This window comes from Podarcis filfolensis (genome assembly GCF_964270895.1).
Source record: "Podarcis filfolensis genome assembly, chromosome: Z".
In the NCBI taxonomy this organism is placed as follows: domain Eukaryota; kingdom Metazoa; phylum Chordata; class Lepidosauria; order Squamata; family Lacertidae; genus Podarcis; species Podarcis filfolensis.
The window spans coordinates 4463459-4490561 of record NC_139617.1 but is presented as its reverse complement, the minus strand read 5'-3'; the positions used below and the strand labels follow the sequence as shown (position 1 = coordinate 4490561).

General features: G+C 45.4%; 1 protein-coding gene across 1 annotated transcript in view; it reads right to left on the bottom strand.

Moving 5' to 3' along the window:
- The window catches only part of LOC310754093 (transmembrane 9 superfamily member 2-like), a 53978-nt gene that overhangs the window by 11261 nt on the left and 15614 nt on the right, over window positions 1–27103 (bottom strand). Inside the window, exons 7-16 of the mRNA XM_083595609.1 lie at window positions 20874–20985; window positions 19481–19560; window positions 18128–18236; window positions 14394–14526; window positions 11795–11914; window positions 10833–10890; window positions 8494–8653; window positions 7843–7994; window positions 6733–6844; window positions 4918–5089 (exon numbers count right to left, since the gene is read on the bottom strand). Coding sequence (XP_083451735.1) covers window positions 4918–5089; window positions 6733–6844; window positions 7843–7994; window positions 8494–8653; window positions 10833–10890; window positions 11795–11914; window positions 14394–14526; window positions 18128–18236; window positions 19481–19560; window positions 20874–20985 — 1208 coding nt within the window. The remainder of the gene's footprint in view (window positions 1–4917; window positions 5090–6732; window positions 6845–7842; window positions 7995–8493; window positions 8654–10832; window positions 10891–11794; window positions 11915–14393; window positions 14527–18127; window positions 18237–19480; window positions 19561–20873; window positions 20986–27103) is intronic.

The following is a 27103-nucleotide window of genomic DNA, read 5'->3' as shown; positions in this document are numbered from 1 at the left end:
CATATTTACTTACTAATAATTTTAAATTGGTGAGATTAAATCCTACTCGCTTTCTACTTCCATCCGACTGAAGACAGCTAAAGAAGAAATCCTTCTGCAAGGCCACAAGCAAGGATGAGAAAACCCTTTAATGAAAGCTTCCAGGAGAGCAGCCATGTTTGCTTTTTTATGCAAGGGAGAGTAGGAACACAGGGAGCTGCCTTATAATAATAATAATAATATAATAATTTATTATTTATACCCCGCCCATCTGGCTGGGCCTCCCCAGCCACTCTGGGCGGCTTCCATAGAAACCAAAAATACACTAAAATATCACACGTTAAAAACTTCCCTGAACAGGGCTGCCTTAAGATGTCTTCTGAATGTCAGGTAGTTGTTTATCGCTTTGACATCTGCTGGAAGGGTGTTCCACAGGGTGGGCGCCACTACCGAGAAGGCCCTCTGCCTGGTTCCCTGTAGCTTTGCTTCTCGCAATGAGGGAACCGCCAGAAGGCCCTCGGCGCTGGACCTCAGCGTCCGGGCAGAACGATGGGGGTGGAGACGCTCCTTCAGGTATACTGGACCAAGGCCGTTTAGGGCTTTAAAGGTCAGCACCAACACTTTGAATTGTGCTCAGAAACGTACTGGGAGCCAATGTAGGTCTTTCAAGACCGGTGTTATATGGTCTCGGCAGCTGCTCCCAGTCACCAGTCTAGCTGCCACATTCTGGATTAGTTGTAGTTTCCGAGTCACCTTCAAAGGTAGCCCCACGTAGAGTGCATTGCAGTAGTCCAAGCGGGAGATAACCAGAGCATGCACCACTCTGGCGAGACAGTCCGCAGGCAGACAGGGTCTCAGCCTACGTACCAGATGGAGCTGGTAAACAGCTGCCCTGGACACAGATTTGACCTGTGCCTCCATGGACAGCTGTGAGTCCAAAATGACTCCCAGGCTGCGCACCTGGTCCTTCAGGGGCACAGTTACCCCATTCAGGACAGGGAATCCTTCACACCTGCCCGCCTCCTGTCCCCCAAAAACAGTGCTTCTGTCTTGTCAGGATTCAACCTCAATCTGTTAGCCGCCATCCATCCTCCAACCGCCTCCAGACACTCACACAGGACCTTCACCGCCTTCACTCGTTCTGATTTAAAAGAGAGGTAGAGCTGGGTATCATCCGCATACTGATGAACACCCAGCCCAAACCTCCTGATGATCTCTCCCAGCGGCTGCATGTAAATGTGGAAAAGCATGGGGGAGAGGACAGAACCCTGAGGCACCCCACAAGTGAGAGCCCAGGGGTCTGAACACTCATCCCCCACCACCACTTTCTGAACACGGCCCAGGAGGAAGGAGCGGAACCACTGTATGACAGTGCCCCCAGCTCCCAGCCCCTCAAGACGGTCCAGAAGGATGTTATGGTCAATTGTATCAAACGCCGCTGAGAGATCCAGCAGAACTAGGAAACAGCTCTCACCTTTGTCCCTAGCCCGCCGGAGATCATCAACCAGTGCGACCAAGGCAGTTTCAGTCCCATGATGAGGCCTGAATCCCGACTGGAAGGGATCCAAATGGTCCGCTTCTTCCAGGCGTGCCTGGGGTTGTTCAGCAACCACTCGCTCAATCACCTTGCCCAAGAATGGAAGATTTGAGACTGGGCGATAGTTGGCCATCGTGGTCACATCTAAAGATGGTTTTTTAAGAAGCGGTTTAATAACCGCCTCTTTCAGCGGGTCTGGGAAGCCTCCCTCACGGAGGGAAGCATTCACCACCCCACGAAGCCCATCGCCCAGTCCTTCCTGGCTAGCTTTTATAAGCCAGGATGGGCAAGGATCCAGGAGACAGGTGGTTGGTTTCACTCGTCCAAGCAGCCTGTCCACATCCTCGGAGGTAACAGATTGGAATTGATCCCACGCAACTTGACTAGACAAAGCTCTAGCACTCTCCCGCCCCGGCCCTGCTCCCACGGTGGAGTCTACTTCTTCCCGAATCTGAGCAATTTTATCTGCAAAAAACTTTGCAAAATCATTGCAGGAGATCATGTGGCCCGTACTGGGCCCCGATGTTGCAGGTGGTTCCGCTAAATTGTGAACCACCTAAAAAGTCTTCTGCTGCTGTTTTCTGCAGATGCAATAGAGGCGGTGAAGAAATTCTACTTCGCCGTCGCTATCGCCACTTGGTAGGCTCGACGTTGAGCTCTAACCTGTGTCCGGTCAGATTCGGAATGAGTTATCCATCACCGGCGCTCTAGCCATCTCAACGATTGTTTCATTGCCCTCAGATCCGTGGAAAACCACGGGGCTGTCCAGGCTCCATGCAATCGGAGAGGGCGCTTCGGAGCCAAACAGTCAATAGCCCTGGTTAACTCCACATTCCAGCGGGCCACCAGGGAATCAGCTGAAAGGCCATCAACATAGGATAAAGCATCCCCTACCACTCTCTGGAAACCATTTGGATCCATTAAGTGGCGGGCGCGGACCATCCGAATTGGTCCCACCTCCCTGCAGAGGGGATGGGTCGCAGAGAAATCCAGTTGCACCAGGAAGTGATCTGACCATGGCACTTCTTTCGTTTCGCTTTTACTTAGTGTCAGATCACCAACATCCATAGAGGTAAACACCAGGTCCAAGGCATGTCCGCGGCTATGGGTTGGGCCAGACTTATTCAGGGACAGCCCCATGGAGGCCATGCTTTCCACGAAGTCCCGAGCGGCCCCTTGTAAGGTCGTGTCGGCATGGATGTTAAAATCCCCTAGGACGACCAAACTAGGTGTCTCCAGGAGAACATCCGCCACGACCTGAAGCAGCTCGGGCAGGGAATCCTTGGTGCAGCGGGGAGGTCGGTACACCAAAAGGAATCCTGTACTGCCCCTATTGCCCAACTTCCAGAACATGCACTCGGAAAACTGGGTCTTCCCAATAGGACGCCTGGTGCAAACTAATGACTTCCTAAAAATCACTGCAACCCCCCCTCCCCGCCCACATGACCTGGGTTGCTGTGCGTAAGAGAAACCTGGTGGAGAAGCAGCGGCAAGGACAGGCCCATCTGCTTCATCCAACCAAGTCTCTGTTACACACGCCAGGTCAAGTCCTCCATCCATGATCAAGTCATGGATGGCAGCGGTCTTATGTATCATTGACCTGGCATTGCACAGCAGCACCTTCAGGTATTGTGGGTATCCCTTGCTGATTCTAGTATCCATCTGATCAGGACCAGACCCAGAGGCAGGAATAGTCCTCAGACAATGGCTAAACCTGCCTCCTTTGTAATGACATGGTCTAGTCTTAGCATAACTCCTCCTCCTACCCGTGATCACTGAGATCGGTTGTCCCAGTGCATCTCCCCCTGTGGAACATGCCCCAGCCATTTTGTGGGCTGGGACCCACTCCCCGGCAGCCCTGACCCCTCCCCTTAAGAACAAAATAACACCTTAAACAAACAAACAAACAAACAAAACCAATAAAACAATACAAACAAAAAACTGTAAAAATTATAAAAACATCAAAATCAAAAAAATTCCCCAAGCCCAACCAAACATCCATCCCACCCCCACCCCCCACATACAAAAAATTCAAAAGAAATTTTTAAAAACATTTATACAGATTCAGACTACAGTATTGGGTCCATTTAGTTCAGTAATACCTACACTGATTGGCAGCAACCCTCCAGGGTTTTTCCAGACAAAAGGCTTTTCCCACCAGCCCCACCTGGAGTTGCCAGGGATTGAACCTGGGAACCTTCTGCATGGAAGGCAAATGCTCTGCCATAGAGCTAAAGCCCCACTCTACCTCTGCCATCAGCCAAAAGCCTTTACGGAGTCTTGTGGCACCTTAAAGACTCAAAATATCATAATAAAAACTTGATAATTTTATTTGTCTTTAAGGTGCCAAAAAGACTCTTTGTGTCATGAATAGCAAGAGAAACATGACTCTAGCAGAATTTGGAGAATTATTATTTTTTCACTTTTATCATGTTATGCTCCCTGAATACTCTATCCATGTGTAAGCTCGATCCACCCTTCAAATGCACATTGTCCTGGTTCACACGTACAGTAAGAAATCAGCAAATGTGCGCATTTGATTACCGGCAGGTGAATGTTAGAAAACTCCTTTCAGTGCTGAATGAGCCCTTTATATGACGGAAGAGCATTCACAGCCTCACAGTAATACTCTGAAAGAAAGCATCCGGAATAAAATGGCCCAGGAATGCATGAATTAATGATGGCCACATTCAAACCCAACATTTAAAGCAGTATCACACCACTTTAAACAACCATGGATTCCCCCATAGAATCCTGGGAACTGCAGCTAAGGACGCCGAGAGTTGTTACGAGACACCCCACCCCATTCCCCTCACAGAGTTCCCTAGGAAGGATTGGTTGCTGAACCATTCTGGTACCTGTAGCTCTGCGAGGGGAATAGGAGTCTCCTGAAAACTCTCAGCACCTTTAACAGACTGATTTCCATAACTCTTTGGTGGAAGCCCTGTGCTTTAAATATATGTTGGGAAGGTGGTTGATGCCTTTGTGCTCTGAGTGGGTCCCATGTGTCACATTCTAATCCTACCCATACTCCTATGTTTTAGACTACAACTGCGAACATCGCTGACCATTGGCCTTTTGTAGACCAGATAGGGAAGGCTGTTTAAGCCCATATTCTGCCATACTGGGACTTTAAGATACCAGGGGTGGGGGAGAAAGGAAGAGCTTGCAGCTGAGTAGTAGAGTATGAACCCTGCAAGCAGAAGGCCTCACCTTCAGTCCATAGCACCTCCTGTTCAAAAGATCACAGGCAGGACAACTCACCTAAGGCAGAGGGCAGAGAATCCTGACTTGCATGGAACCAAAGTCTAGCTTGGTACAAGGTGCCTTCGCATATGCTCCTATACATAAGACATATCTCCCAACTCTGGGACGCTCAAAGACTTGAGAAATTGACTCACCAGTGAAAAGGAAGAAAATCAAGACCATGATCATTGTATATCCGAAGTATAAAATGGTGCTGGCAGTTCCTGTGATCTGAAGTTTTGAGAAGAAATAATGGACGGCGTAGATGAAGAGATAGACGGCAGTGAAGCTGCTGGTTAAGAATGACCTCCACCACCAATGATAATCCTAGAGGCAAATCAAAAGAGGTTGAGAGGCAAGGAAAGCATGAAAGACCCCCCAAAAATGCTTCCCATGTTTATTTAGTGGACCAGCCTTAAGCTGTCCTTGCACATGTCCACACTTACTAGTCTGAACTATGCTTTATTAGATTTGTTTCCCAGAATTCTATTTCACAAATTCCTGCAGGATAAATCTGGCCTACCAAGCCGCTTCCATGGCCTGCCAGCCCCTGCAAAATCAGGTGCTTCTTCGGTTTGCCCTTCTCTTCCTCCTCCTGACACTGTTCTGTTGCTGCATCTTACCAGCCAAGAGAACTCACATCAACACTGCCATGAGAGCAAAATGCTGCAAAGGAGAGGTGAGATGAATAGTCTGTGCCTACGCGTCTTTCTCTGTGGGAATGTGTCTGCATGTAAGTTTGGGTGAGTGGGTGAAAAAGAGAGATGTGTGCCTGCACATTTTAGAGACAGAGAAAAAGCTGATCACCCCCCAGCCTAGTGCCATTTGACCAAAGAGCTGTTCTTCTTCAGCCCAGGTGCACAACAAACGATTCAGAACCCAGTTTGTGGCTCACCCATGTTATCTAGAAAACTGAAACTAATTCGTACACTTAAGAGCTTATTTGCATGGCAGGCCTCAGGTATCTTTACTCAATGCAGCTTGTTCCACAAGGCATCTGTTTGCAGCTTGCCTAAGCCCCCAAAATCTGTCTAGCACAAGTATGAGAATGGAGTGTTATAGACTGTCCGCATAACGAAGCAACATCTCTGTGACTCCGCCACTAATATCAGCACCAAGATAAAACACCACCACTTTTATATTACACAATCTGCATACATTTGCATGACTTTTTTTCTGCTGCTCCTACAGGTCATGGGGAGGAGTTTAGTGCAATCCACCAAAGCTTTGACCAGTCCACCCCTTTGGCTTTCAAAATCATCACGAAGCCTATACACTTTCAGGACTAATGTCACCATTACACTCTCTTCCCTTTAGTTAGGGGCAAGATCCCAAAGGGATCTGCAACCAGACTTGCAATTCTTTCTTTGACTAGCTAAACTACGGCTTTCATGGAGCCCTAGATAAAAAGTAATTTTCAGGATGGAGCTACTTAGCAAGGGAACGGGACACAAAGATGGCAAATGTAACAAGGGGACAACAACCTACGCTTTTTGGTTTTTTTAATTCCAGCTGGTATGCAGATGCAATCGCATCTTGATGATACATTACAAAGACTGATTTGGCACTGAAAGCTGCAGCAGTCTGTTACGTTGGCAACAGCAAATAGAAAGGGAGGGGATCCTCAGTTTCACTCCCCACCCCTTGGCATCTTGGCCTACTGCCACCATGCAGAAGTGTTATCCTCTGCCGCTACTCCTAAACAGTTGCCCTCACAGCCAAGCTGCTTATTCCACAGAAAGGAATCCAGGCTACCTAAGCACAGCATCAGTTACTTTCCCTTCCTACCAGCAGGTCTACTACGCACAGCTGGCAGCCACAACATGCATTAATCTTTCCAACACAATGGGGAACCGATGCACCAGCAAGCTGCAGGTACTGGCTCAGCCTCCCTGATGCTGCCAGCTGGTGGCTGATTCCCGTCCAGCAACATAATAAGCTTCGCAACGGAAGTGGCAGGTCAGTTTTACCTCGGCACATAGATGAAAATAGCACAGCAAGACCGTTGCTTCTGAGCATGTAATCAGGAGGATGATAAAGACTAAGAACAAGAAGCCAAACATGTAGTACATCTGGTGAGACCTGGAATGAGAGAAGTCACCGGGTCAACCTTCGCCCAAGATCTCTGCACCCACCCTCCTTTCTCAAGGTCCAGCATCATGAAGGCCTAACAAGGACTGCAGGTGGCATTGGCACAGCAGGAAGAGTTCCAGCCCGCCCCCCGCCCCAGTTGGTTAAAGACTACAGTTCATGATACGTTTAATGCCTAGCAATTAGGCTGTGGTTTTTGAGAATCCAAAGCCTCAAATTCTCAGCCAAACAAGTTTCCCTCTGTCAGGTTCCCACCTCTCACCTACCTGAACTCAGAAGCCTCTCTCTATCACATACCAACTTATGCACCTGTGCTTCTGAATAAGTTGCTGTTCTGTACATATATTACCAATTGGAAGGCAATGGGTCCAGAACAGTGACTCAAACAAACACACAACAGCTTCAGGGTGTGATTCAATTTTAGAACCACTTTCTAAGTATGCAAGATCCTCTCTGGCTCCTTTCGTGGCTCAACTGAAATTCTATATAAAACATTCTATGGGACTTTATAAATAAACTTCCAGAATTGGATAACATCAACTACTGAATGATATATTTGTTAGTTTGGATGTTGCTTCATTGTAAAATATATTCTTTTTCCCCCCTGCGCTTTTTGTTCCTTTTCCAAGTTTTTTTGAGGTCCCTCCCCTTTGGGGGGCATTTGGGAGCTGTATTTCAGCAACATCTGTATTTCATTGCACTCTCTTCCCTTCAGTTAGGGGCAAGATCTTTAAGGGATCTGCACCCAGACTAGCGCCTGCTGTTTTGAAGAACAAATGAATGACCAAACCCCAGCAGGAGGCAATGGGAAGGAGACAAACCCAGAGCAGTAAACCATGCAGAGAGCCAGCAGGCAACCTCTTCTGTAGATGGGTGCTTTGGGCCCACACAGCAGCCTTTCTTCATTTAATTATTTCTCACAAAGAAACAGCAGTGTGCCTGGCATGTAGCTTGGTAATTTCGAATTCAGAAAAGGGGGAGATACTCACCAAATGCTGTTTAAAATGAAGAAGAGCTGGATAAAGATACACCCAAAGGGGAGGATGCCTCCCATGATGATGCCCGGAAGAGGCTTGGTGAAAAAGGACTGCTCTGGGATTTGACGAGGAATCTGGTTTGTACGCACCGGGTGCTCAATGGGCTAGGGAAAGTTAAAAAAAAAACCACCACAATTAACATGGCAGACACATCTAAGGAAACAGCAAAGCCACATTTAAAAGGTGCAACGATTTCAATATGGAAAAATATCATTATTCCCCCAACAGGGAATAATTATGGCTAATGCATCCATGTACTTGGAGGGCCATTTCTGATCTGAGTGAAAGACCACTGTGTAAGAAAAGCAGTCCCAAATACAGAGATGTTCCTCTCTTTGCAGAAGACCCCCTCAAAAACTTTCCATGGGCTGCTGTAGTCTTCTTTAATCTTCTTTAATTCGTGCTGCAACACAACACAGTGGTGCTATACCGCAAGAAGTCTTCTGGCAGTGATTGTGCAAAGGTTGCCAAACAACATGAATATATTTTCTCCTTCTGCTCACCAGCAGGTCAGGAAAGGAAAGGAAAGGAATTCTCAAGTGGTATAATAAGGAGCTTTAAATATGTATATATATAATAAACTCTACTGAATTTCTAACCCACCTTCTCCTTGAATCCAAAGTATGCACCGACAAAGGTTAATGGGACAGATATTCCAAACCACATGGCCAAGATAGCAACCAGAGTGCCAAAGGGAATAGCAGCTGAGGATCCTTTCACCCAAAGAATAAGGTTCATTATGAAGAAGTCAGCAAAGACAATTCTGAGGGAACAGAAGATGACCAGATTCAGTGTTGGCATGGCGTTCCTAATTTAAGAACCTAACAAGAACCCAGATGGATCAGGACAAAGGCCCATCCAGTCCAGTAGCCTGTTTTTACTAACCAGGTGCCCCAACAGGAAGCCCGCAACCAGAACCTGAGAGAGCAACAGCAACTCTCCCTTCCTGTGGTTTCCAGCAACTGGTATTCACAAGCATTACTGCCTCAGACTGTGGAGGCAGAACCCTGAGGTTCCCCAGCCCTTTCGTAACCAACAGGTGCTTGTAAGGGCCCTTCAAGAGAAGGAATTCATTTCTTTATCCTACCACAAGCAGCATCTATGCCTGCACCAATATACTGCGTCCTACAGAAGCCATAGTTTCACTGTAGCACATCAGCAGCAGCTGAAACCACCACCGTGCAATGAACAGAAGGGAGCATCAGTTGAACATCAGCTGGCTTCAGGCCAGGATGTTGCCACACTCTGCAGCCTGGGACTCATTGCAAAAGCATTCTTAGAGCCAAAGGTACAATGCTCCATGCACTGCCATATTGGACCAAAAGCAAAGAGGAAGCCAATTCTAATTAATTCATAGAAAAATTGTATCTTTCTTTTTCAGCCAGGAATATTTAGGGGCAAATGTCATTTAATCTCCTGCAAGATGGATATCCTTGCAAACCTATCACTGTTGTGTATAAAGGCAGGTTGTTGTTGTTGTTGTTGTTGTTGTTGTTGTTGTTGTTGTTGTTGTTGTTGTTGTTGTTAAGCTCTGCCTAAGCAAAGCAAAGCAAATCTCTCTTTCACTCCTCCAAAGGGAGAAGGGGATTGGGGGCGGGGAATCCTGCTAGTCTACAAATTCTCAAAATCAATCCAGTGTACGTAACTGCCTCGGGCTGTTTATGGCATTATGCAAATTTTCTGAACTAGCACAGCATAATCAAGACATCTGTTCTTATTTTGTGCTCTCCCTACCACCCCAGGCAATTATTCAACTTCTATGAAATGGAATTTGCACACTGGAATTTAAACTATCAGCATGGTATTTTGCCATTTTGGACTTTGCCAAGATAGTCATCTAGATGACAGCCAGGATGTACATTTCTGGTTGGGACTTCTGGTATCAGGCTATTTCACACCCTGTTGCCAAACAGTCTAATTTCTAGTCCACTGTCTATTGATATTTTTTTAATTTTGAAATGAAAGAGTTAACACAACCATGCTTCCTAAGACCGCCAAGTCCCACATGTCACCTTGCAAGCAGAAACACTGGCAACACTGCCCTAACCATAGTTTGCTCAATGCAGAAGTGACTCAGAGCAATATGTTTAGCAATGGCTGGGCTGAAGGAGTTGCTGGAAGGAAGCGTAAAAAGGTGCCACCCAACAGCCTCAGGGACTCCCACTCCAGATTTAGATTTAGATTTCTCCTCCCAAAGATGTCCCACAAGGCAGCAGAGGTTTTGAATCAGATACTCTTGAATTATTAGCACCACTAATAATCAACCAGAAGCCAATGCATGACACCATAGCTTGAAGAGTTTGCAAACCACAGTTAAGTTTTGCTTCAATACTAAGCAAACCACAGTTAAGGCACTCAAGACTTTCCAAAGATAGTTAAAAAAAGGAGAGGGAGTTTAAAAACAAAGTGAAACAGGAATATCAATGCACTTATAAACATGGGGATCTGGTTCATAGCTACATGCACTCAAGAACATGGAAATGAAGAGGAGCTGCATGCGTACAACTGGATTAGATTACAACTGGAGTAACTGAATATACACACTTCTTCAGATACACTGAAACAGAAGTCACCAGACCCTTATATATAGTGGGAGGGTGGGGTGGGGTTTTTCTCAGGAGGGTAGTAGAAAACGGATGATTGACTCAATGGGTATGGTAAACCTGCTGACGTCTGGTGACTTCTGTTTCAGTGTATCTGAAGAAGTGTGCATGCACACGAAAGCTTATAGCAAGAACAAACTTAGTTGGTCTCTAAGGTGCTACTGGACAATTTTTTTATTTTTTTATATATTTCGACTGCGTCAGACCAACACCTACCTGAATCTAGAACTGGAGTAACTGTCAGTCATGTGAGTAAGAAGCATAGGCCTTTGTGCATATTAACCAATTTGCAATGCAGAAAATGAGTTTTATAAAAAGAAAGGTGTGAGGAATACTAACCCTGGACACAACAGAGCTGTCAGCAACACATTTGTCTTCCATTTTTCACCTCTAAATGCTGAGAAGAGGAGAAAAAAGTAATCACTACATTTAACACATTTGAAGTAGCTGGAAGAAATTTATTTATTTTTAAGTCTCAATAATTTTAACACTAGATTGCTCACCATAGTACTATGAACTGCTCTGAATCTTCCCTGCTTATAGAATCTGAACCCCAAGGAGTGCTGATAACGATCCTCTGCCATAATTCAACCCGGTTCAATATCCTGTTCATAATTGACAGCCAGGATCCAGGAAAGCTTTTCAGGTTCTCTCCCCACCCTATGTACTTGTGTTACATTTCAAGCAAACCTCCCCATGTTTCACAACCAATTTGCAAAGGGTCATGAGAAAGAGAGAGGGCACTGCAGTTCAGAAAAGGAGTGGGGAGGTAAACACTGCTAAGAACACCATTTTCTTATTTTGTTACCTCATGGTCTTTCCTGTCCCTGCTAAACCAGTGAAAAATCACTGGCAGTTCCCATTCTACAAAGGCAGAAGAAAGGCTAAGATATTTGACCTAGGACAGCCAATCAAGGGCTGGGCAGGAACCACCCTTGGCTTTCCACTTCCAAGTATGATCAGTGGAGGTGAATGGGGGCACTGCCCCCCCTCGCCCCCAGCCAGCCCACACTTGCCTGCCTTCCACATATAACCAACCCAGGGGGTGGTGCTGTCTGTCGGCTTCCTTAGCCTCAGTGCTGCCCTTGTAGAATTCAGATGGGAGGAGCATGATTGCAAAACTTGATTCAGCAGGCTCTGCCAGTCATTGGCTCTAACTCTGCCTATCACTGTCCACCTACTGTCCCCCCCCCCCCCACCTTCTGCCCTACCAGTCTCAATTGGGTACCACCGGCCGCTGAGCACAATCTCTGTGGTTTCAACAGCCTGGCAACATTCCATTACACAAGGCTTGCACTTACTTTTGTACATCCGAGCAGATACGTAGCCTGCTGGGGTCCCCAGCAAGACCCACAGCACGACAGCACAGGTCATCAAGGCCCCCCTGTTGGCTGGCGAAAGGAATCCAAGGCAGGCAAGGACTGAAAGTGTCAACACAGAGAACAAAAGTGTGTTACAGAAGAGGTTCCCTGGTGTAAATTGGTGCAATGTTCCAAAAGTGCAAATGTGCCCCCATGGTTGAAACTTTCAAAACACAGAGTGAAGACATTTCCTATTTGTCCAGGCATTTAGATCTTGAAGTATATGATTTTCCAAGATATTTACCAACTGCTGGTTTTACTGTATTTCAACTGCAATATTGTGGCTTTTAGTGATGGGAATTTTTTCAATCTGGTTGCTTTACTGACCTGCTGTTAGCTGCCCTGTGCTCTATAAGGGAATAAGGGCAGGATATAAATTAAAAATCATAAATGCACCTACCCAAAATCGGAACGTAAGGAGTTGCCTTATGTTAGTTCAGACCATTGGGTCCATCTAGCTCAATACAGGTTAGCCCACTGCGTTAGCCCACTAACGCAAGACTCAACATTCCTGGATACCATGCATATACATGAAATCGCATTTAGTGGGGAAAACCATCTAAGAAGCCAAACTCTGCCAAACTCCACCACAATCGCTCCCTCCAGACTTCCTTTCTCAAACTCCAACTCTCCACAGGCCTCAAAGGTCGATGCAAAGGCTCATGGTGTCACAGCTGTAAAGGCCCCTGAGATTGCTAACCATTTCCCCACTCTTCTCATGCCATATTTGCAGTTTTCCTGCTCTTTTTGGGCTGTCTCTGCCCATTTCCAGCCATTTGTCAAAGAGAAGAACAACTACCAGACTTTTAGAAGACATCTGAAGGCAGCCCTGTTTAGGGAAGATTTTAATGTTTAACAGACCACTGCATTTTAATATTTTGTTGGAAGCCGCCCAGAGTGGCTGGGGAAACCCAGCCAGATGGGCAGGGTATAAATAAATTATTATTATTATTATTATTATTATTATTATTATTATTATTATTATTTGCAGTTTAAAACAAGTTATTTAATTATTTCCTGTGCCACACTTGTACACAGTTGTGGGGAGATAGCAGCTCTCCAGGATTTCAGGCCGGGGGCGGGGGGAGTCTTGCAGCCCTACCTAGAGACATGAGGGGGCCTTCTGCATGCAGAGAAGGTGCTCTACCATCGAAATAAGGCCCTCCCCTCACCCACCAAGCTTTTGAAAGGGGTGAGGAACCTGTGGGTCTCCAGCTACCACTGGACTGCAACCTGTGTCAGCCCTGACCAATGGCCACAGCAGCTGGGGCTAATGGGAGTTAGGAGCCCAGCAAACTTTTGGAAGGCCAGAGGTTCCCCATCCCAGTTTTAGAACAGCTTTATGTCCTGTGGGGAATCCTTTCCCCATGAGAATCACCTGACAAGGAAGACCCACCGCAGGACCCCAGTACGCTGCAGAGGCTTCTGGGACATGTTCGCAGGCAAATGCATGGGAGCACTAGGCAGCCTCACTGAACTGCTGGGATGGCTCAGTTGGCGGAGCACAGGGCTGCAAATCTCCAGGTTGCGGGTTCGAGCCCTACTCTGGACAAAAAAGATTCCTGCATTGCAGGGACTAGATGACCCTTGGGGTCCCTTCCAACTCTACCATTCTGCAGTTCAAACTGAGGGTGCAGATGATCAGTATTGATAGCATGGCTTCTTCTGAAAGGGAAAGCCTGCTTTTCAGTACTGATCCTCCCAACCAAGGAACCCTTGGCAAGCTCCCAATGAAAAGAACCATGGAATTGTAGAATTGGAAAGGACCCTGGCAGCTATCTAAGTCCAACCCCCCGCAATGAAGGAATCTCAGCTAAAGCTCAGAGTTTCCTGAAACAACAAACAACGAAACACTCTGCCTTAGAAAACTGTACCATTCCTGTCTTTCTTTCTTTTGTGCGTGTGAGGGAAGGGTTGGAGCTAAGCAGTACACAGCGTTTGCTTTGCACAAAGAAAGCCCCAGGTTCAATCCCGCTGCATCTTCAAGTAGGACTGGGGATGCCTCCACCTTAAGCCACTGACAGCCAGTGCAGACAATGAAGCTAGATGAAACAATGGTCTGACTTGGAATAAGGCATCCTCCTAGGTGACTAGTCCTCAAGATCTCAGTTGGTTTTGTGACTACTCAGTGCATAACTGTAGGGTGATGAGCTTACACAATTATTAAAAAAAAAATCTTTTCTCCTGATGGCTACAGCTGCTGCCTCAAAGTATCTGTCTTCCCAATGGCCAGCTGTCCCCAGGTTTACACGGGGTGGAATTGCATATGCAAAACAGGCAGCACAAGAACACACAGGAAGGTGCCTTATTCAGAGTCGGACCACTGGTCCATCTAGCTCAGTTCAGTGAACACTGACTGGCAGCAGCTCTCAAAAGAGCCGCTGACAATCCTTGTAGACAATGCTGAGCTAAGTGGACCCAAGGTCTGACTCGGCATAAGACGGGTAAACATTAATAATATTGGTAATAACATAAACACACAGAAAGCCAGTATTGCATAAATAACGATGATGATTTCAGCCAACCTCCTGCTACTTACATAAGGTAATAAATGTCATTATGAAAATCTGCGTCCCTTGCCCCAGGAAGACAGAGAGCAGCATGCCCTTCCTGGGAGGCCTAAAGACATCTCCATGGACCAGCTTCCACCCAAACTCCTCCTGGGCGTCCTCCTGTAATAACATCTCTTTATTAGGCATACATCATGCAACAGTGAATTAGTACAAGCCAGACGTGAAATTCACTTTCCTAGCCTGATTATCTTCCAGGTTTTGTTTCTGAAGGGGACTAATTGCATCAGCGTTGTTACTCACTGGTTTTACAACTCCCTAATGGACTGCTGGTTGGGGGTGGGGGACTTGCGTGCGCAGAGGATGTAGATATATTAAGAAACGCTTATCTTGAGGAGGAGAAACAAACATTAACATGCTTAGCTAGAGTGCTGCAATGTTAATTGATATTAAACAAAAGATCATGTTCAATTTAAGTGGTATCGCGAGCACTCAACGCATTTATCCATCTTTGTCTTCTGTTGCCTAACAAGCCAGTTTCAAATCTGACATGAAAGGAAAGGAAATACCATGCCACAAAACCAAGGCCTAGGTTCTATCAGGTGTCAACTCCTGTGGTTTCCACACACTATAGGCTGGCACTATAGGGAGCAACAAGGCAGCGGAATAAAACATGAAATCAAAAGCGCTGTTCCAAATCAAAGATGCTGTTCTGCACCCCCAACACTGCTGAAGCATTCAATTCCCTCTTTTTCATCTGGGGTTAGTTACTGCACCAAATGTGACCAAATGTTAGCTTAAGTTCTCTAAACAGATCTTCGTGGCAGAATACTCCTCCCCAAAACAAGTCACCCTCTTTTCAGTCCATATTGTTAACACCCTTAACTTTTCTTCTTGTTCCCAATGGCAGAGAACAACACCTTCATGGCAAAGGTTTAGTGGCAAACTCCCTTTTCCAAGCTCAAAAATTCCTTTCAAATCAAACATTGTGCAATGTATCTCAAAGCACTCGGCAATGGGCATCTCCATTTCTGTCCAGTTAACAAAAGCCAGTCTAGAAAAAGGAGGTGCCAACACTCACTTAAGAAATACTTGAGCACATATTTTGCTGAGCCTCCATGATGAGATAAGCTCAGGGGAAATTATTTTTAATATTTTTAAAGGGTTGTTCTGATACAGTTTTAAAAAATGTGTTTCTAAGATGCCCAATGAAGGCAATTCATCTTTCCAAAATGCACTGGGAGAAATAAAACACATTGGCAGTTTGCAAACATGTTTTTATTTCTCTGTGTTTCCACCTGTAGCAATGCATACATGTGATACACCACATATGTTCATGGGTGTATGCTATCTTTTTTTAATGGTGTATGCTATCTAAGGGCAAGGGAACCATGCTTGTTTCCCTTCAAAACGACAGTTCCAATCAAAAACAAGTACATCAGAATTTCAATCAAATAAAATTCATTTTCTTAATCAACTGAGACGCATTCAGTCAGATGAGAACCCCACGTCAAAATACCAGGAGTCCTCTACGCGCCAAAACAGAGGGCATTACCTATCTGGTGGAATTAAAGAAAATGAGGTGAACATTTTGGACTCATCCACACAACCTGCTTACTGAGCATCAGTCCATATTTGCTGATCAGCAACTGGTTTGACTGGAGGCCTTTCTGGGAAGTGTGTGTTAGTCAACAGGCCACACAACTATTCTGAGAGTAACTCCTCTTTCTCTAACAAATTTGCAGTTTGAAATAGAAGCTCAGTAACTTTTATTCACTTCCCTATCATTACCAATGCAAGCTACACTCCTTATTGAAACGTGGCCTGGGAATTGTTTCTAGCCCTCTGCAATCTTGTTCCTGCACTAAACAAAGACACTTTAGGTAGGGAAAACTTTAAGAAGGATGTTGACAAGCTGGAAGGTGTGCAGAGAAAGGAAACCAAGATGATCAAGGCTCTGGAAACTAAGCCTTATGAGGAGCGCTTGAAGGAGTTGGTTATGTTTAGCCTGGAAAAGAGAAGACTGAGAGGAGATACGACCGCCATCTTCAAATATCTCAAAGGCTGTCACATGGAAGAGGGAGCATGCTTGTTTTTTCCTGCTTTGGAGGGTAGGACTCAAACCAATGGCTTCAAGTTACAAGAAAGGAGATTCTGACTAAACATCAGGAAGAACTTTCTGACGGTAAGAGCTGTTTGACAGTGGAACGGTCCCCCACTGGAGGCTGTGGACTCTCCTTCCTTGGAGGTTTTTAAGCGGAGGTTGGGTGGTCATCTGTCATGGATGCTTTAGCTGAGATTCCTGCATTGCAGGGGGTTGGACTAGATGACCCTTGGGGTCCCTTCCAACTCTTAAGATTCTATGATTCTAGGTACTCAGGCACCCAGCAATTCTTCAACCCTCCAAAGTGGGCACTTTCCATAGAAGGGTGTGGCGGGATACATTCTATTCTACGTAACCTTGGTTGGAATCTTGGGAGCCAAATACCTAGGAAGCTGAAAGGAAAAGCTTCTATGGGGCTGGTTAAGAATATAAGTTTAAGGTTCCCCAACATATGAGATTTAGGTGTCTAAATCACTGCTCATGCAGCATATCTGGGAAATTTAAGCCATGATTAAACTCCCCCTGCAAAGAGACAATGCAGCAAAAAATATTTTCCCTAGAAACCTGAGACATAGAAAGTTCTTGCCGCACCAACACTGCTGCCTTTAAAGCTTGATAGTGTCTTGCCAGAGAAGAAATTACCTAAGCAAAGCATGAGAGCTGAGCCCCTGATTTGTTTCATATGAAGCAAGGCACTCCTCACCTTGGGAAAGCAGGATTTTTGTAAGGCTGTTCATTACTTCCAAATGACAGCTGATGGAAAGTCTGTATTTTGCAGACTTTTGTTTTAATTAGCTAAGTAAATACGGCCTATTTGCTTAAAGTTTTAAGAGCTCTTCACTGAGGCGGCCACAGGAGCCAGTTCCCAAGCAGACCACCTGTAGCTTTCTAGTGAGCCGCTGGGAAAATGGAAAGACAAAGGAAAGCAAGAAATGCCTGGCCTTTAGGAATATGGCTCCCAAGGAAGGCAACAAATAGTTGCTGCAGAAGGAGCAAGAGTTCCTCTGTCACCTCCCTCTCAGCTCTGCATCATCTGTTCTCCTTCTCCCACAAGACTAGAACTTGGGGTCTTCCAGTTAAGCTGAATGTTGGAAGATTCAGGGCAGGCAAAAGGATGTACTTCTTTCACGGTGCAACTAGGGAATTTGCTCTCCCTAGGGGTAGCCATGGCCACCACCTTGTATGTCTCTAAAAGATTAGAGAAATCAGTGTAGGTCAAGGCAATGAATGGATGGTAGCCACCTCCACTGTGGAAGGCAGGATGCCTCTGAATACCAACTGCTGGGGATCAAAATTGGTGAGAATTGATGTTGCACTCATGTCCTGCTTGTGGGTGTCCCAGAGGAATCTTTCTGATCACTGTGAGAAGAACAGGGTGGTGGACTAGGTGGGCCTTCGGCCTGGCCCAGCAGAGATCTTTTTGTGTTCTTGTGTTAAGGTAGGGAGCAAAGTGCCCATCTTTTCTTTCCAGTGTTGCAACAGTTACAGAGGCACATCTTGCCCTCAACCGTGAAAGAGGACTGCTATGCTAGCCTCCAGACTTCACAAACCTACTCAGAATCCCCCTTGCTCCAAGGGGCCTTGCAGCACTGGCACATTAGTACACCTCTGCCCCACCCCTCCATTTCAGAACTTAAAAAGGCACCCCATTTTACTTACCGAGGAGTCAATCTGGTTGTATCTTGCAATATCTTTATGCAAAGTCCTCAGAAGGATCATGGCAACCATTCCAGACAAGAAGAGCACAATTACAAGGGAATTCATTATGCTGCAAGTGAAAAGCAAACCCAGAGATAGTAAACCGATCCCATGTGGCATCAGACACAATTCTTAAGTCTATGGTGTGGCACTGAACACTCAAGTCCAGAGCAGGTGATCAGTGGCAAAACTAGTAGCATTGCAAAAGTGATTAGAAACTTTAAATAGGATTGATTAGTCAAAACTGAACAAGGGACGGTGCTATGATGAACTGCTTGATGAAAAGTATTTTAGGTTGGGTTTTAGGTGTTGCCCTGAAATCTCCGGGCAGGACTGGGAAAGACTCACGACTGAAACCCTGCAGACCTGCTTTATGACAGGCTCTTATAATATTTGACCTATGCCTTATAACACTACACTAAGCATTTCATGATTAAAATATATGTATCAGAAGAACACGTGCATATGAACTTCATGCCCCTTTGAACTCCGACACAAACCATGATTTGCACTAAACCGAGTTTACATTCTAACCCATGAAGTGGATTTCCAAGTACAGACAAGCCACAGTTTGGTCATTTCACCTCCAGCTGCACATTGCAGATAGTATCTCAAACATCAGACACCAAAGGCAGAGCAACTTCCCAAACCATAGTTTGTTGCTTTGGATGTGAACAGCAAGCTACAGTTTTTCTTCAGCTGTGGTTTTCAAACATAGTATCAGATCCTAGTTTGTGGCCATTTACAAAGTATGGTATGTCAGGTGATATTTGTTCAGATGTAACAAACCACAGTCTGATTTTTCAAACCGTAGTTTAATGGTTGATACACGCTTACTTTGCACTGTGTGCCTCAAGACTGAGAAGAGGTTTCCTCTTTATCATCATAATTTTTTTAAAGGCGAAGGGGGAACTCAATCCATATTCACTGTGAGCTTTTTTCCTTAACAGTAAATACTAACTTCAGAGATAAAACTCCAAAGCAAATCACATGACAGCATTAAAAGAATGTGATCAACTGTAACATCTCAGAAATTCTCTGAAACGAGAAGATAAAAGTAAAATGTGCCGATTGCTTTTCTTCAGGATACAGAAGGCACATTCTTTGCATGAAACACAATACTTCGAGCAGCTCCCAAGAGGGCCAGTCCTGAGGAAAGTAAGTCCACAAATGAAAACATGAGACGTTGGCTGGCTTGAATGCTAGCTGCCTTCTTTCTAACCACAAGTTCCAATTCCCCCAAAATAAAGCAAGATTCAGATCTTCCAAGTTTTGCTGCAAGCTATTTCTTTCAGAACTTTCAACATCTCTTACCTAAACCACTGGATGTTGGTATGGGGCATGGATTCCAAGATGTAGTCCCATCTCGAAGCCCACTTAATATTGTTGTTCTCCTGCATGGAAAAAGTATGAGATGAACAATGGAGCACTTCTCAGAAAACAAGTCTTCATACATTTAATTATCACTGGCTAAACTAACCCATTGGGTAAGCTAACCTGGGAGTAGGTGCAACTGTGTCTGTTAGCACCAGAAAACAAACCACTAGCTGTAACCAGAAGCTAAAAGGAGGTCTCAATCCATGTGCTCAAGAACTGCCCTTTTCTATAGTGAGGAACGTGCAATGGTGCTGCATAGAAAAATCTCTGATTGATAGAAGGGGGGGCAGTACCTGCATATACTGAGTTCAGTGTGGACACTACAGCTACTGGAGCAAGGTGATTTACCTGTAAAAGCAGATACTCCCACAGGGCACAACACATCTTGTGCTTTTTAATGAAGTTAACGTTACATACCCAAGTTAAATTAAGTCTTCTTAAAAAGCCAAATATTGACAGGCAGTTCATTCATGTTGTCAAATTAAGAGGACCGAGTGGCTCAATGGAATGGTAACAGGATACAGAAGCTTGCACTTCAAGGTCATGGGTTCAAGTCACATTCCATTTGGAAGGAAAAATGAGAATTGTTAGCCCATGACGGCCATTTGGCTGCCTGGGCAAAAGCTAGCTAATGGTCTCCGCTGACTTCCTTGCAATACAGGTGTCTTGCATCACAAAAACCTAACTTTAATTGCCACCCTTTGGGGTTAGTCTCAACACAGCTATTGGGATTGGAGCGGATATGGAAATCAAGCTACTAAGCCCTCTCTGCAGTTGACCATGCTATGTCATATTCAATCAGGACTCTCCTCTAAGCAGGCTGTCAATCAGTCGTTCAGTGCCAACACCAACTTTTCATTAAGAGATTAAAGCAGAGTCATTCCTTCCACCCCAATTTGGATCAGCAACTAAATGCGTGCTCAATATAGGCTAAGCAACTAGAAGAGAAGGAATTGTTCCTTTGTGACGAAAAGGCTCCCAATCTCCCTTAGAAAAAAATCCAAGGTTATTCTTGGATAGCACATTGTATATATTAATCATAATCATGAAAAACAAGATCTATTTGGAGAAATATCAATCAACTATTTATGTCATTTGTAACTGAGTGCAGTGTATATTTACGTGTTCAACTGTGGGATGTTTGTACGATTACTTATACTTCAAAAATAAAAAATGAACTACGTTAAACAACTTATAGGGGTTTCAGGCTAAATAGACTAAACTCCAAATTTAAAGTAAGTACCCAGGTTGCTCCCCCACTGCCCATAAAAACTGATAATCTGAACCATTTTAAGAAATTATAGCTGCAAAACATCTCTCTTGTACTTACTTCAAATTTCACAGAGTAACTGTAAATCAGATTCAGCTTGCTGTTAAACTCTGCAGAGATTTCCATGGGGGGGCCTTCACAAGACAAATTGTTTATATCCGTTTGTTTATAACTACAAAGATAAAATATAGTTTTATCACACATGATGATGCAAGAACCTTCGTTGCAATTTTTACAGATTCACTGGCATAGTGTTAAATGTTTTCGTTTTTCTGAATCAATTTGCCTGAAGTGCCAAGTGTTCTTCAGAGTCCAGAGACATTTTGTGAATTAAACACACATTGCAAAAACTACCCCATGAACAAAAACAATGAATATGGCTTCTGAGCACAAAAACCAAGTCTGAATGTAAACTCCAGTGTTGTTTGGGGGCTTATTCCTTCAAACCACAAGCTAGCTTTATGCACCAGCCCCAAAACCCAGGGTCATAACACATGCTACTTCCCCCCCTCCAAAAAAAAAGTTTATTAATATTAGTATTAGATACACTCCATGTAAGTGTCCAAGAACCAGGCATACCAGCATACATGCCGGGTATATTATGATCATTTCACAACTGTCCCCCACACTATGTTGACTAATTCAAGATGGGTAGCCATACGCAAGGGACGCGGGTGGCGCTGTGGGTAAAACCTCAGTGCCTAGGGCTTGCCGATCGCATGGTCGGCGGTTCGAATCCCCGCAGCGGGTGAGCTCCCGTCTTTCGGTCCCAGCTCCTGCCCACCTAGCAGTTCGAAAGCACCCTTAAGTGCAAGAAGATAAATAGGTACCGCTTTATAGCAGGAAGGTAAACGGCGTTTCCGTGTGCTGCGCTGGTGCTGGCTCGCCAGAGCAGCTTCGTCACGCTGGCCACGTGACCAGGAAGTGTCTCCGGACAGCGCTGGCCCCCGGCCTCTTAAGTGAGATGGGCGCACAACCCTAGAGTCGGACACGACTGGCCCGTATGGGCAGGGGTACCTTTACCTTTAGCCATACGCAACCTGAAGAAAGTGAGATCCAAGAGGATCCGCAGAATCAAGAGCAGCATTATAAGGTTAAGGGCCACTTTGCAAGTTACCAACTATCAATTTTTCCTTAAGAATATGGACATTGCTATGTTATAAAGTACCAGCATCCCCTCCCACCCAGCACAACCCAAGAATACATAAGACAGCTATTGCACAACTGAGGAACCATGAGCACCCCAGATGTTGTGGGACTACAATTCCCAACATCCCATACCATGCTGACTATAAGTATAGGAACATAATGGCCCATCCAGTCCAGTATCTTGTTCTCAGAGTGGCTAGCCAGATGCCCATGGGAAGCCCAAAACAAAAACTCAAGCACAAGAGCATTTCCCCCTCCTGCATTTTCCAGCAACTGATATTCTGGCTGTGGAGGCAAAGGATGGATGCAACTGAAGGGCCACAAGTTCCGCATCCCTGATGTATCAGCTGCTTTGTTGTGATAATTACAGTGGAAAAGGCACTTAAGCCATTTGTCGTGTATGACAATTGAAAGCAGCCTGCAGAATTTACTTCTGCAAGAAGACTGGGAACAGACCCCAAAGCATAGGAATACAACTTGCAATTTATTTATTTATGTAGAAGAATCTGCAGCGAACAAAGCAATGGGAAGACATTTAAGTTACCCTGCAACTATGAATTCAAAGGGCAGCTTTTAAAATTATTATTTCAAGTCCAGGTGAGTTTTGTAACAACTTTCATGTTGTGTGAACCTAACAATTTGCAATGTGAGAAAAAAGAGGTCTGGCCACCCTGAATAACCTGCAACTGACTCATTGTGCCCCAGTTACAACACCTGCCCGTGAATTGGGGGGTCCTAAACATGAAGGTATGCTCACTGAAGAGGTAAATCGGATTGAAATCTTAGGATTCCCTGACAAATAAGAGAAGTATTAATATCCGCATATTAATTCCATGCAAACGACTCAGCCTAAGGTTGTTAGATTTACCATGAACAGAGCTCATGTACTTCTAAAGAGCAATACAGCTGGGAAAGAGTTCCTAAGATGCAACTTTCACCATCCCTGCAGAAAAAATAACACCTGTGGAGATGCTTCTGACATCAGAGAATCTGGACCACGTGGCTCCTAATGCGCATTACCCATCCCTATCTGGTATCTAGTTCACACCCCTTCCCCATCATTCTGGGAAGGAGCTTCAAGACACAGGAAGCAGACCAACTAGAGGGGCAGGGAGAACAGAGCAGAGTTTAACCTAAGGAGGCTACTCTTGAAGCTGAGCCCTAGAAACAACACTCTCACAACAGTCCTCCAGGAGTTGTGGGTCAGCACCGACAGCCTGGGAACAGCTACTATAAGAGCTCTTTTGGACCCATTATACACCTACAGATTTCAACCCTCTCAGTTAATGTTTTGCTGCCAGTTATTTCCTTGAAATAGCTGTAAAACAAGGCTGGCCAATTTTAGTTTCATTTTTAGCCAAGCAGCACATGAAAGCAGAGGGTATGACCACTCCACAATCTTGCACGCACATTCTCATACACACGTACAGCCCACCCTCCTCAGCTGACACATGCAGATTGGCTGGGGGGGAGAGGTATTGCCCCCACCACCATTTTTGATCTGATGATTGGGGTATCTGCATTCCCACCAGGGCACAGAGCTTTGCCCAACCAGCATTGCATCTAATTTATTTTTGATGCTGCTTCCAAAACTGGGGAGCCAGAACATGGTATAAGGCAGCTTTTCGTGCTCCTGGTTCAGCTTGCTCAGGATTGTCCACAATGACTGGCAAATGGTATTCCAGAATTTCGGACAGGGAGCATCCCCAGCTCAGCCTGGAGACACCAGGGACTGAACATGACACCTTCTGCTTGCGAAGCGCTGTCACTGAGCCATGGCCCTTTCCCAGCTTGCTGGGGTGTTGGATCAAACAATTGAATACTTCCCCACTGCAGTTTAATGCTAAGTTTCCAGAATGCAGAGCTTAAAAAAAAAAAAGCAATCTTCATTGTGATTTGAGAAGCCTTACAAGATGCAACTCCATCCACATTTTGCCAGCAGCGGCGTCCCGCTACTTGCAGAGCAGGTTCAATGCCACTGACAGCAACACAAAAGAAACGCAGGCCCGGTCAAGCTCAATTCCAAAGGAAAGGGCTAACTTTTTCACTCTAACCCATCTCCTTCCCTTGAAGCAAAGTAGATCAGTACTCTTACAAGGAACTATAGGACCACCTAATGGAGGGAGAAAAGATTGCAGGCATTGCAGGTGAAGCAACCCGTATTTTCAAGCACCTTGAACCATTCTCTTACAATATATCTTCAGACTACATGTGGCAGCAAACATCAGTTTTGTGATGATAGATAGATAAATAGATAGATAGATAGATAGATGATAAATATTGTAGATACACACAGAGAGAATGTGTTTCAACCTCTTTTTGAGCACAAAATCTCACGGTGCCTTCCATAAAGACAAACACTAGAGAATGAGAGATGGGTAGAAACAAGGCGGTGAAAGAAAACTTAACTATGCCCCCTTGTGGAACGCATTACCCCAAAACAGTTATCGCAAGCCATTCAGGAGGGCAGTGGTTCCCAAACCCGTTTTTTCCCCACCTGAAAATTGCTGAGACTCTTGGTGGATCACTTCATGATTTTTCTGCCTTGTTGTAGCAATCATAATGAGCTGTGCTAAAGGCTGTGTGGTTTTTAATTGCATTTTCGCAGCTTCTCTTCCTTCTTATATAATGTATTTGGATGCATTCCATAGATTTCAGATTGCAATACAATAAGAGAAATAAAATAAGTAATCGAAAATACCATTAAAAATCAATACGAGTATTTGGTGCAACATGCTGGTTGACTGACCAAACCCAAAGAGCGCTCGCTATTGGTTCCTCATCATCCTGGAAAAAAGGGAGAAGTGGAATGGCACAGGATTCTGTGTCTTTATAAACGACTTGAACAAAGGAATTGAGGGGATGCTCATAAAACTTGCAGATGACACCCAACTGGGAGAAGTAGCTAATGCCACAGATGAATCCCAGATTGGAGATTGGAGAAATGGGCCAAAACTAATAAAAATGAATTTCAATAGTGATAAATGAGGTTCTACACTCAGGCAGTAGGAACCAGCAACACAAATATAAGATGGGGACACCTGGATTGCCAGTAGTACAAGTAAAATGGATCTAGGGGTTTTAGTAGACCACAAGTTTCACATGAGCCAACTGTGTGATAAAGCAGCAAGACCACCCCATCATTCAGCCCGGACACTGAGATCCAGCACTGAGGGCCTTCTGGCGGTTCCCTCATTGCGAGAAGTGAGGTTACAGGGAACCAGACAGAGGGCCTTCTTGGTAGTGGCACCCACCCTGTGGAATGCCCTCCCTTCAGATGTGAAGGAAATAAGCAGCTATCCTGTCTTTAAAAGACATCTGAAGGCAGCCCTGTTCAGGGAAGTTTTTAATATTTAATGCTGTACTGTTTTTAACACTTGATTGGGAGCCACCCAGAGTGCTGGGGAAACTCAGCCAGATGGGTGGGGTATAAATAATAAATTATTATTATTATTAAAAAAGCAAAAGCTTCTAGAACACAATGTATGATGAGCTTAAAAAAATGTTTACCTTTATGAAAAATACAGAAGCTTTTCTACTAGGGATAACAGACACAGGCATTAGCAAGAGAAGATCAGAAAATATTCCTCTATGCCACAGGAGCGGCAAGGATCCTAATTGCTAAAAACTGGAAAAAAGAAACTGGGCCGGCAAAAAAGGAATAAACTGTTAGAGTATATTGAACTGGCTAGATTAACAGAGACCACACTAGAGATCACACTAGACAAGAGATTCAAAAAGCAAGGGGAAAATGCAGAGAACACTTCACAAAACAGTGCCCTAAAATACATACCGTATTTTTCGCACCATAGGGCGCACCTGACCATAGGGCGCACCTAGTTTTTAGAGGAGGAAAATACGGAAAAAAATATTCTGAATCAAATGTTGCACTAAACTATTTAAAGCAGCAAAGCGGGCGGCTCCTGTCCGCTTTGCTGCTTTAAATCGAGCCTCAGAGGAGGGTAGGAAGGGGAACCATGGCTTATCTAAGTCCAGTTAATAATGCTGAGCCTGACTTATGGCCATCGAGATTAGCCTGGCCGTCTCAGTGGAAATCTGGGGAGGCTGGGGTGGACTTTCAGTGGTCAAAGTGTGGTTGTGTCTTCCTGCCCGGCATCTATTTCCTGCCGTCTTTCCCCCCTGCACCCCCTGCTTCGAGGGAAGGAAGCAGAGCCATGGATCCTCTGCTCGCAACTGCAGTGGATTCCCTCCACTTTGAAGCAGGAAAGTGGGAGAGGAGCTGCTTACACGAGTGTAAGCTGCTCCCCTCCCACTTTGCTGCTTCAAAGGGAGCCCAGGAGGAGGGAATCCGCTGCAGCCGCAAGCAGTGGAGGATCCATGGTCCCTTTCCTTCCCTCCTCCGTGATTGCTTTGAAGCAGGAAAGTAGGAGAGGAGCTGCTTACACAAGTGTAAGCTGCTCCCCTCCCACTTTGCTGCTTCAAAGGGAGCCCGGGAGGAGGGAATCCGCTGCATTCGCTAGCAGAGGATCCATGGTCCCCTTCTTTCCCTCCTCCGTAGTTGCTTTGAAGCAGGAAAGTGGGAGAGGAGCTGCTTACACGAGTGTAAGCTGCTCCTCCCCCACATTGCCGCTTCAAAGGGAGCCCAGGAGGAGGGAATCTGCTGCAGCTTCCCCCACCTCCTGCAGAAGCTGCGCGCTCTTTAAAGGGGCTGCGCGGCTTCTCCTGGCTTTTCTGGGAGGTGGGGGGATTCCCCCACCTCGTAGAAAAGCCCGCAGGAGCCGCGCAGCCTTTAAAGAGGGCACCGCTTTTGGGGGCTTTTCCCCAGGAGGGAGAAGGGACTGATGCAGCCAGTCAGTCCCTTCTCCCTCCTGGGGAAAAGCCCGCAAGAGCGCACGGAGCTTGTGTGCGGCTCTTGGGGGCTTTTCCCGCCTGCCTCCCCCCTGCATTCGCTCCGTAGGACGCACACACATTTCCCCTTGCTTTTTAGGAGGGAAAAAGTGCGTCCTATGGTGCGAAAAATACGTTACCTAGATTTGTTTTGATTAATGTCTGCAGGAGACTTTGTGGATATTTATTCATAAAGGACACAGTTTATAAGAAGTAAATAAGGAGGCCAGATACAGGATAAAATAAGTCTTCTATTTGGTTGTTTGTATTGTTGTATGTTATGTTCACTGTAT